General features: G+C 35.1%; 1 protein-coding gene across 1 annotated transcript; it reads left to right on the plus strand.

Moving 5' to 3' along the window:
* Positions 1–3,972: 3,972 nt before the first annotated feature.
* On the plus strand, positions 3,973–8,668 carry LOC113297994 (AP2-like ethylene-responsive transcription factor AIL1). Its single transcript, XM_026546619.1, has 9 exons — positions 3,973–4,165; positions 5,126–5,818; positions 5,895–5,977; positions 7,364–7,372; positions 7,484–7,578; positions 7,697–7,770; positions 7,858–7,905; positions 8,060–8,133; positions 8,246–8,668. The coding sequence occupies exons 2-9, from the start codon at positions 5,190–5,192 to the stop codon at positions 8,473–8,475; spliced, it is 1,242 nt and encodes a 413-aa protein (XP_026402404.1). The 5' UTR covers positions 3,973–4,165; positions 5,126–5,189; the 3' UTR covers positions 8,476–8,668.
* Positions 8,669–12,454: the final 3,786 nt, after the last annotated feature.

Raw genomic sequence — 12,454 nt, forward strand, 5'->3', positions numbered from 1 at the left:
CAGGAGATACAATCATTGGTATTTAATAGACAAATCCTAACGAATGTATCCAACGACTAATAATACATCTACTACCGAAATACTAAACTCGAGGAACAATCCCTAAAGATATTTTCCACCTGATTGTTCCTAAACTACCCTCACCAGAAATCTAAGAATTACAGACTCAAAGCCGAAAAACGAGAACCCTGCAGGTACATGACAAAACGACACTACAATAATATGACACATGCAAAGTAATAAACATTCACCCTCAAACAAACAAATCTTGCATAAGGACAATCCAAATACAAGTGATTCATTGTCTCTAGCCCAACACCACAAAGACGACAATAAATGTCAATGTCAGATTTGTACCTAGCATTTTATCCAAAGTAACAATAAACAGGTCTTTGAGACATCCCACATAAACAACTTAGTTCTATGGGAAAGTGCAGTTTTCCAAAGATGTTTCTCAACAACGATTGGAACTTGAGGCTGAGTAGAGTTATTAACATGACCAAAATTACAAAGAGCGTTATCAAAAATCTTAGATCATCTTCACGCACTCTAAGGATTGTCATATAAAGAATCTTAGAAGCACAATCCCGATTAAATAAACTATTAGCTACACTTTGATTATATTTTATAGTGTTAAGGATAAACAATTTAGAAACATAAGTAAACAAAGAAGGATTAGACAAACTTGAGATGGTCAAATCCTCTGGAGGATGTTGAAAATAATGATCCAATAAAATTTATTTTTATTTTGATTTAGTACCATAGCACATTGCCCAAAATGACTTTTATTTCAATTAGTTTTATTATGCAACATTTGTTATTCAGATCCCGTTTAACTCGATTTTAAGCATGGTTTGTCGTATCTGTATTTATTGACTCTGATACCACATTCTCAGTTTATATGTATCCCGGGTATCAGTTTTTTATCTGCTGATACGCACCATATCTTTGTCGTATCAATTCGTATCCAACTATTCGTCAGTACTACAGATACTACCCGAGACTGACTGATATATAAATATAATAAACGTTAAGGCATGCTTGTATTTTTACAATTGAACAATCATCTTTTCCAAATAGGAGAATCAATGGAATTTTAATCGACAATCTACATCTCGAATGCATGAGTGTCGTGATACACGAAAAGGTTTTTTTTTTTTGAAGATTCATCTACATCGTAGTTCATACACATATCCTAGAAGTTGAAAGTCAATTATATATTAGTTATCCAAATGGGATATCAACCAAAAAAGCAAAAAGTCAACTATCTATTGGTTTTCCAAATGTTAAATAAGAAGTTCACTTGAATTCTAATATATGTTCACATTATTGTTATGACTAGCGGAGACGGTAAAGTATGACTAGTTATATCTAACGTAGTAATTTATTTGAATCACACTATTTTTTTCAACTTTGACTCCATACGATGATCTATTTTAACAACATGGTTGACAATAATGAAAATAATCCTTCAAAGAACGTAAAAACATAGAGAAAAACTTAGAATGAAGTAAAAATAACTAGATTTAATGAGGATGAAGAGTAAAAAGAGAATTGGGTTTGATCAAAAATCAATGTGTAGAATTATTTGAGGGGCAAGGCATGGTTGATCAAACTTGGTTCTTAAGTAATGGGTTTTAATTTAGTTGATGGGTGTATTATTTTTTATTTGATGGATGATGTAGTAATCGTCTATATTGATGGTGATTATTTAGGCTCTTGATGTATTAAAAAGTAAAAGGAAAAGTACTAAATTTTTTTTTGGAGATCCACACAGAACAGAGAAGGTAGTCATGAGAAAAATGGCGATGTAATTTTGATATCAAAAATAAAAAATAAAATAATCCTTAAGAAGGATATATGTCCCGTCAATAAAATCCCAGATAAAAAAGGGAGGAATGTGCACCCCGGTTTAACCGGGATGCACAAAGTCAGACCTTTTTTTTGTTTATAAACTGAAATTTTATTAGTTTAAGTTGCAAGAGTGTTATGGTCTTTTGCCAAAAGACTACATATATCAGCACTGCAGTTATCGTAAATCTCTATACCTAATACAGTGACTCTAACTGATTTTGCCACTGCATCGGCGACTTAATTGTCATCATGACTAATAAAAGAAAAAAATGCAATAGTTAAACTTGGAAGCTGAATGTTTAACTTCTTTTAAGATTTTCCTATTTTCCCATTGTATAAGAAGTCTGTCGCCTGTGATAGACCGAATGATGAGTTTGGCATCTGCTTCAATGTGAATTCTGGATAGGGATTTCCTCCTGGCTAACGCCTTAGAAATCGCCATGCACTATTCCTCCCCTGGATTTAAGGCTCCATATGCATAACTCCCTTTGATACCTCCACAAGTACCAGTGTAGTCACGAATAATTAGTCCAATACCTACTTTATTAGTGAAGTGATCAAATAATGCATCAATATTGATTTTAATAATTCCCTTCAGAGGTGGATGCCATTGTGATATTTCTAAGAATACTTGCAGGGGAAGTAATGAAATTATGATCATGCAAATGTGACCCTAAGTGAAAATTGATCCTATGCACAAAGTTACTAGGATTAAGAGATATTCCCTAGAATATTGAATCAGAGATGTCCTTCCATAAAATCCATGCACCAATCATGAGGGTGAACAACCACTTCATTTGTGTTGGAATTAATTGTAGTGAACCACCTAGTAACCGATTATGGCATATTAGAACAATTACTTCTTGCTGTACATCAACGTTGATATTGACTCTTCTCAAAACTTCTCTAGCATGCTATTATTTATTCTTCAGCTCCACATCAATCACATTGAGTTTCTATGTTGCTGCTGTAGACCGCCAATCTTGCTCTTGTAGAATTAATATCTCTTATACAACTTTAATCAAATTACCTGTTGTGTTAAAAAATGTATTCAAATATCTAATATATGCAAATCCATACGATGAAGAACGACAATACCATAGCCAGACAATAATATAGCTGGTTTCCGTTGATATCCGACCAGTATCACCCATGACCGGCCCTGAGGCAAAGTCAACAAAGTTTGACTTTGAGGCAGCACCCACTAAGGGCAGCAAAAAAATGGCTTTCTCTATGGGGTTTTGGTCAAGGTTTTATATATTTTGGACCAAAACGTGATTAATTATAAAACATCTTAAGAGATGGAGGTGCTTAATACAAATTACGATTACTTTTAGCGGGTCATGACAAATACTAATAACTTACTGAAAAACAAAATGTTTTTGTTTCCTACCGTAGTCCGTACATCGTTCTCTCGAGAACACTCTTTCTTCTTTCATGTTCCTCTGCTCTAATTCAACCGTCACTAGTTTCATGTTGAGTGAAATTAATCTACTAATGAGTAGAACAAATTATTATATATATAATTAGTTATTTTGCATCCAAAGACATAAGAAGTACTTTGAATAGCTTATGATAATAGATTATTATATATACATTTTCGAGAGTCCTCCAGTGTGTATTACACGTAAACATATGGATTGAATTGGTGATATTAAGCTTTGTTTCTTGATGCAATAGTCACTTCTTTTGAGTTATCGTGGGGGTAGAACCTTCCCTTTGGTTACCCATGTCCATGGCTTTCCATTTCACTAATATACATATATAAGATTCATGAAAGATCACTACTATTATTAACTTCTTCAAAATAGCTTTGTCACGACCGATAATCATTTGAAAACTATGTAAGGCCATAAGCCAATGGGTCAATAATAGAGATGGATCTATGTGGTATTGGTTACTTAAGATAAGCATTCATGGGGCAGCGGTTTTGGTTTTGCTTTGGGACTTCAGGGCCGGCCCTGGTACTATCACCAATGCCACCGTGTTGCATCTCTAACCTTGAAAACTGATACGATATTTGAAATAGTTTTATGTCACGTGTTATGCAACAAGAACAGCTAGTGGGTTAGTGCCAAACAAAATAATCTGAAAATCCAAAGGTTAAGTATTCACACTTTCCTTCACTTGTCCTGTCTTCCTTTTCTCTGTTTTGTCTTCCTTTTCCTGTCAGTCTCTATCCTTCGAACCCTAAACTCTATCTTTCTCTTTCATTTCTAAAAGAATTTCACTTAATTAGAGCGTACTGCAATTATAGACAACTGAAAGAAGGAATCCTGGGGGAAATTGGGATAAAAATCTCTATTGCCAGGTTCGATTCGTTATTACAAAATATTTATTCTTTTACAATTATGTATGATTGAGTTTGTCACCTACAAATTCCAGCTTCTCTGGATCCAGTTTTAGAAAAAAAAAGGTAATTTTTAGAAAATTTAAGTATCAACTTATTTTTGGGACAAAAATTTAAAATGAAAAGACCCATCTTTTTAGGGAGGGAGGGTGTAATTTTTACTGGAAGTTATTCAGTAATTGAGGTTTCTTCTATGGGTTTTGCTCATATGTAGATATTTAGGTCATTCTGAGCTGTATCATGTCTGAATTATGCTCCATTAGTGGAGTGTTTGGTTTGTTTTATATGTACTTAGATTGATTGACTCTATGAATTAGTTGGATCTTGATTTAGGGAAACAATTTCAGAGACTTTCAGCTTATATGCAGCTCATTGTTTGGTTCAGCACAGTTGTTGTAAGAAATTTTCAAGCAGATTTTTTTTCCAAGTCTAGTCAAGTAGTTCACCTCTATGCTAGGTTGTTTTGTGGTCAAGCTTATTTGTCATGGTAATTTTGTGTTCCATATGAGCTGGCCACTTTGGCTGATGAAGAGCATTTTAGTACTAATATATTCGTTGGAAATGAGGGTTGTTTTGACACTTCACTCTTGGAAAGTGCTCGATCAACGGTTCCTTCAGTAAACAAAATCATTTGGAATGATTATTGAGCAGTTCTTTTTAATTTTGTAATTTTCAGTTTGCCATTTTTGTGCCTTAAATAAATCTTATAAGTTCAGAGGTTTGCAAATGATTGACATTTTTTTATTTATTTATAATTTTATATGTGCATATACTTAAGAGTGACAAATTGTGAATTTTCTGGGGCTTGCTTGAGGAAACAGATGTAGAAAACTGTAGCTTCATACGCGCCACTGCATAATGAACAAGCACAATTGGTTGTTCTTAGCCTGTCCTTAATGATTTTATTGATTGACTTTGCAGAATCATAATGCGGCGCTGGTTTAACTAATTCACCTATGTGCTACATTATTTCGTGGTATTAATCATGGCATTTATGAATCTACTAGATGAGCGTTCCAGTTTGGACGATGAGGGGCATTTTAATACCAATATATTCATTAAACTTCAAGATTCTGATGAGGGATGTTTTGAATCTTCATTCCTGGAAAATGCGCAATCAACAGTTCCTTTTATAGTAGTTAATGAGAAACCTTCAGATTATATGGTATCACTTGTAAATCCAACTGTGAACGAAAATTGTGATGGCCCACCTTCAGATGATACTGAATTAGAACCTCATCCCAGCTTGGCAGATGAACAAGCGCCAGAGCTTTTAAGAATACAGGCGGTGGGCCAGGAAGTATACGGGGTTTGTAGATCAACTAACACTGAGTCTAAGTCTCTTTCGAGATCAGAGAATGAGAAAATCCTAGAGAGGGAAGACGTTTCTCTTAGTACCAATTCATGTCATGAGGAAAATGCTGAGTCACAGAATTCTCAGTCTGTTCTGGTTTCAGGCACCGCGATGTTCTTGAATTTAGAACATGCTGACGACCTTGTTTGCAGTGATGAGGAAAAGAACCTTGGGGAGTTCGTTCCTCCCGAAGTTTCTACTCCAATAAAATCAATTCAGAAGGTTGACCACCGAACATCAAAATACCATGGAGTTACTAGGTAAAATACTAATTCTGATTATTTCCTTTTGTGTTCAGTTTTTATTTCCACAAAGCTGAGTTTGGTTACTCTGCAGACACTTTTGGACTGGAAAATTTGAAGCACACCTTTGGGATAACAGCTACATAAGAGAAGGTCATAGACGTAAAGGCAAGCAAGGTACATTTTGTTGGAGAAAATGAGTTTTAATTAAAAAGATTTTATGGTCTTGGTATGGTTTGATCTAATGACCTAAGGGTCTAAGGATACTCACTCATTTTTGGGTGAATGAAGTGGAACCTTTAGTCCCACATTGTGGAAAACTAAAGAGGAGCTCCACTATATAATCATACACTTATGTATGAATTGTAAAACGTGGGTGGAGCGGGTGGGCAAAAATACATATTTTGACCCATGCGATATACGCGTATACCATGCACCAAGTCCCTTTCCTATTCGGATTTACTTTTTGGAGAATTTTTTCTTTAGGAAATTCCTTTTACGAGTTTTACTTGTTTTTGAAGAAAAAAAAAAAAAAAAACCTAACTTGATTTGCAAGTATCTCATCCTATAAATATGACTCGAAATTCTGTTTTTAAAAAACACAAAAGCAGCGACTATCTCTAGGTCTACTTTTCTTCTTCTTCTTATATTTTGTGCGGCGTTTTGCTTCCATCCTTGTTGCTGAGTTCAAGAGTGGGTAACTTGCGTTGTGCTAACTCAAGTTATATCGGGCAGTCTTATCCTGGACACATCTTCGCACGTTGGGGTTTAGCATTACTTCAGAGTATACCCGCGAACTAATGTGTTAAGGACAACTTGTTGAACCTGTGATTCTGCCCTCATCAATTTGTTCGTGGTAGAGTTGTTTGATACTGTTCTTTATATTATTGTTTGATACATCTGACGTTTCTTCAATTGTTGCAAGATTCCAACACATTTTCACGTAGTTATTACCCTACGATAAGAAGTATTTCAGTTGTGTTATAGTGATGAATCAAGCCCAAGTGACTTGCCATTTCACATGGATAGGAAGTCCATGTAGTTCCTTGTCTTCCATTGTTTGGTCTTAGGAACTAAAGATGGATTCTAACAGCTGTATGAACTGGGCCAAACTCATGAGGTATATTTAATCACCAAAAATGGTGTATTGATCAGTCAAATGTGGTTAGCTACACTTGTATCAGTGAAATTTTAAACCAAGAAATTGAAGTTGCATTGTGTATTTGTGTGCCCTAATATACACACACCACTGCAATAATGTCATAGGCATCTAGTTGAATTTCTACATGAAATTTGGTGTGTGTATATATAATGGAATTCTATAAATTATGTCTAGACTTGTGAGAGGCCACAATTGCAAATTTACTTCTTGTTTATGCTAACTATAATTTAGAAGTCCCCCCTGCCTTTAATCATATTGGTTTTGTCTATCCATTCAAACTTTGCAAAGTTACTAGCTGTTTAAATGAGTAACTATTTAGTCGTTGAAGTTGTACTTATTCTTTGCGGCCTGTGTCTTATGGGGGCAACTGGGACAAATTTGCTGCTACAATTGCTCTTCAGTGTTTTTAGGTAAGCAGTTTTATGTCTGATTCTTGGTGTGTTGGTTTCAATCTTTTGAGCCTTTGATCTTACTATCATGTGTTTATCTGTTAGTAAGCTTTCAAATACCTATTCCTGCAGGTCAATATGACAATGAGGAGAAAGCAGCGCAGTCTTATGACCTTGTAGCTCTCAAATACTGGGGTCTTCATGCAAGTACCAGATTAAATTTCCCTGTAAGTTCCTTCTCTTTTCCAGCACTTCCTTATCTCATTATGGAGTCTGAGCATCTTACCGCCCTGTTCTTGAAAATCATTTATTCTAATTCATGGGTTACATGCTCCATATATACAGATTTCTACTTACAAGAAACAACTCGAAGAGATGAAGGAAATGTCAAAAGAGGAGTTTGTCATGTACATTAGGAGGTAACCAGAGAAGTCAAATGTTTCTGCTTTTACTTCTGCTAGCTATGCGATATGATTTGGACTTGTGTTTTCTGATTCTGTTTGCAGGAATAGTTGCTTCAAAAAAGGATCTTCTGTTTATAGAGGCGTGACAAGGTTGTCATCTTTAAACTTAGATATTAATAATGAAATTTATTTTGTTACCCGTATGAAGCTTTGATTTTCAACTTACATGATAATTATCTTTAACGATGCACTGATTCGTTGTTCAAATTTAGAGTACATTATAATAAAATGTTATATTGTGCAGACATGGAGATGGCCGGTGGCAAGCTCGAATAAGTGGAATACCTGGAAGAAGGGGACTTCACCTTGGGACATTCAGTGAGTACATGCGTACATATGACCTCTACTTCTTTATACTTAATTAAAGTTTATGAATAATCTGAGTACTCGAACAAATTTATAGACAAACCTGTATTTTGATACTAATCAGGTAGTGAGGAAGAGGCTGCTAAAGCTTACGATATCGCTTCTATCAGATATAGAGGCATGAAGGCTTTCACAAATTTTGATGTCAGTAACTATTCTCCGCTGGATTTAAAAGAATCAGAGGAACAACTACCTGAACCAAAAAAACTAAAGAAGGATGTTAATCTTAGTGAGTCTACAATTGTTATTGCTAAGTCAGATCCTCGCCAGGATGTTAGAACTCAGACAGTATGACCTGAATAAAGAAAAAAATATTAAAATCTTGTTCTGGGGGTTTCACTTCTTAAGGGCCCTAGTTTCTCTCTTATGATTTACATATAATTTTTATATAACTGAGGCACCCTTTGGTTTCAGTTTAAGGTGCTGCAGTTCTATTTTCTAGGTCATGATAATTGAATTTCCCCCTGGCCAAGGTGAATTCTTTCTCTGGATAAACTTTACAATGAGAATTATGCTTGCTTCTGAATGAGCTCTGCTATGACAACTTTACAATGGCATCATGCACTACAATCCTAGTGCTATGCCTCATTAAGTCGGGGTTCTATAGAAAGACTTGCATATCATTTATGATTAGACGGTTTTTTTTGGTTGATAAGTCAGTATGGCAACAAAAACTAAAACACTAGTGGGGTACTAGTCCCTTCCCCTTGGATCGTTGCTAGGCCACTTCTAATGATACCTGGATTAATTCCAATCCACGTCCACCTTTCTAGCAGCACCTGCCTTAGTTACGCAGTCAGCACCACAGTTGTCTATACTTGTGTTTGAATGGAGCTTCAAGTTCTTTTGGCAATCTCCTTCGTAATTCCTTGCAGTTTCAATGGAGCTTCAAGTTCTTCAATGGTTGTATGCCATACGTGGAATTACTCTCCACTCCCAAGTTTCATGGGAGGTGGGTAGGTTAGGATTCCCCTCTTTTGGGAATTCCCTTCTAAATCTATTACTTTCCTTTAATGATATTTTTAGTAGAAAATTCGGATTCAAGTTCTTCAATGGTTGTATGCCATACGTGGAATTACTCTCCACTCCCAAGTTTCATGGGAGGTGGGTAGGTTAGGATTCCCCTCTTTTGGGAATTCCCTTCTAAATCTATTACTTTCCTTTAATGATATTTTTAGTAGAAAATTCGGATTATTAATTAGGGTAATTTTTGAATAGTCTGAAAGTTTATTTTAAGAGTTTTAATAAGTTGAAAAAGTTGTCTAAAAGTAATATATATCTTCGGAAAAAGTGTTTTAGATTTTTGTTAAGTTTGGGTTTGTTTCGGGGAGTTATATAAGAAGCTCCAATAACCAAAATGGAGAGGATTGAGGTCTAAATAATCATCGTATATCCATAGTTGTGATTTTCCGGAATTACGAGGTCTGAGTTATTCGTTCATAGTCATTATTCGTAAGAGTAATTGGAGGTCTGAATAATTTCATCGGTTTCTTTTCTTATTATTGTTGTATGGCTTCTGTAGCCGTATATGAGAGAAAAAATAGCCGAGGAATTCAGTAGATCCAGTTGATTAAAACTTAATCACAATATGATGAGAAGCGGAAGCTTATAATTGAGATAAATTGAAATTGATAACTTGAAAAGGATAAATAATCAACCAATTTAGTTTCTTCTACCCTTTGAATAAAGGAAGAACCTGATAATGGAGATTCTTCTCAAATAACTTACAATTTCTACCCAATTAAATTGGAAACTATAAGATTATGAGAGGCATCTAGTTGATACTTTAAAATTAGATGATTTAATTCCCCCTAGAGATAACAATTAGGTTTGAAAGAAGAGAACCTCTCATTCTTCACACAATATTCTAAAACTCCAAAACCTCATCCTTTAGCCTTATGTCTTCTAATTTATACTAGCACCAAGGACATACTTGGCATATTCAAATTAATTCTAGGATGAACTATAAATGGTGCTTCAATATCGATATGGGACATCCACAATACATCACAATAGCAGCAGCAAGATGGAAAATCTTCACACTGATATCTTAGAATACATATTTTCTCGTTTACCTATTGAGGCAGCTTTACATGCCAAATGTGTATGTACAACTTGGAGAGCAATCCTCCATGATAAAACTGAAAAACCGGGTTTCCTTTTTTCTTTCGCTCGTGATTATGCAGTTGGTTGCGAAGAACTTTTCTATGAAGATGAGTACGATCATTATGAGCATGTAAGTGGAGATACATTGTGTTAGTTGACTGTCACAACGGTTACAAAATCCATTTTTCATCATCGTGCGTCTACGCAAATGGAGTACTTTACTGGTTACAGTATATGGATCGTAAATTACAAGACGGCCAGATTATGGCCTTTGATTTGGAGAGTGAGGAGTTCAGTTACATCCAATTGCCATGTCCTAAAGAATTGAAACTCAATTTGCTGGGGGGCAATAATAGTTTGTACCTAGTTTATATAAACAACACAAGTTCTTGCACCGACATATGGGCATACAAGAGAAATAATACAAGTACTGGAACTTCCTTTCCATTTTTTGGTTTTTTGAAGAATCTCTTCTACAGAAGTTCGCCGTGTTGGATTAAGGAGTTTATCATAGAGCTGGAAATGTCACGTTGTTTCAAGCCATTTGCAGTCACCAGGAACAATGACGTTTTATTGTGGTCCGAACACGAGCGCAGTAGAAAATGTTGCCATAATCTTACTCCGACCTCTAGCAGAAGACTCTATTGCTATGACTCTAAAACTTCAATCCTAAACAAACTTTGGGATGATACGGCTAAAGGTATGCAAGGTTGTATTTCCATCAAGGCAATTCCTCACACACAGAGCATTGTTTCCTTGAAAGATTTGGGAGAAACTAAGGCTACAAGTCGAGCAGAAAAATACCTGGAAAAATTGACCCGACCGAGAGGTGTTAAAAGAAAGAGGAATTGCTAATCATGGTGATCATCGCCGGGTGTATTTTGTTGCACGTCCTTGACAATTTTTTAGTTACTTGTTTTCAATGTGCTTTACTTGGATGTTTGCTGTCAGTTTTTAATTATTTGCTAATCTTTTTTAAATGACATCGAATTATATAATGTGTTTTGGATTTATTCTGGACATTCAAGAAGAAAACTAGGATTGACGGGTAGTTTCAATTTATTACAAGCGGGCAAGGTCAACAAGACTGGAATTCCTCTGGGTACAGTAACATCACGATTAAAGGGAATAAACTGGTACAACAATGGTAATAATCTGGTACAACAATGGTAATGTTAACAATGTGATGTAACCCATTTGCCTCGTCATTATACGAAACAGTTTCAGTAACCGACATATGTCTGCACCTAAGTTCGTGTCTCTTTCCTTGAAAGTAGGTGTGCTTTGGAATTAGTTCTCATGCCGGTTAACTCTTGATAGAAGAGTTTCTAACATTTCTAGCATCTAGTTCTTTTATTTATTCAAATCAACAATGACTGGAGGTATGTGATTCTTGTTTATTCCGCATTAAGAATTTCTAACATTTGGTATCAGAGCACAGGATGCTCCGGTTTTTGACTGATTTGAGTTAAATCATGGTTTGGTAAATATATCATGTTTCGAATAAAATCAAAGTTCATGGCCGACACTTATTTCACTCCAAAACCGTAAAGTCTGATTTCATTTACTGTCAAAATCTTAAGTGTTTGATTTTGTTATTGGTCCAAATCATGAGTATTGCGTTGATATCTAGGTTACAACGTGTAAAATTTGCATAATATCTTTGTTTGTTTCTTTAATTATCCGCACATTCATCTTTTAGGCAATGGTTATGCAGTATATATTCTATAAATATCGATTGAAACTGTTGTTTCTGTACATGCCGTATCTTAGTTTTTTTTTTTTTTTTTTTTTTTTTTGATGAAACGAAATTTATATTAACACTAAGGAAAGTTTTATACAAATATATCACAGCCTTGCATAAGAGCTTTAATTGCATTGCATTTTAGGCTGTTAAGAAGGATATTACCATTACAAAAAAAAGGACCTTTTTTGTTTTTTCCCATTTTGCTAGATCATTCGCTTCCTTATTCAAACACCTATTTTACATGAACCACCCTACTGTTTAACATCATCACCAAAAGAACCTTCACATCAGAAAAGATAATCTTTGCTCTCCATTCATAGTTTAAAGGTTTGTTGTTCAAAAAATTAGTAACATTTTTACAATCACTTTGCACCTGTACATCATGAAGTTGTAGTTCACATGCATGAAAACGGGGGGGGG

The sequence above is a fragment of the Papaver somniferum genome, chromosome 7, assembly GCF_003573695.1.
Source record: "Papaver somniferum cultivar HN1 chromosome 7, ASM357369v1, whole genome shotgun sequence".
Lineage (NCBI taxonomy): Eukaryota > Viridiplantae > Streptophyta > Magnoliopsida > Ranunculales > Papaveraceae > Papaver > Papaver somniferum.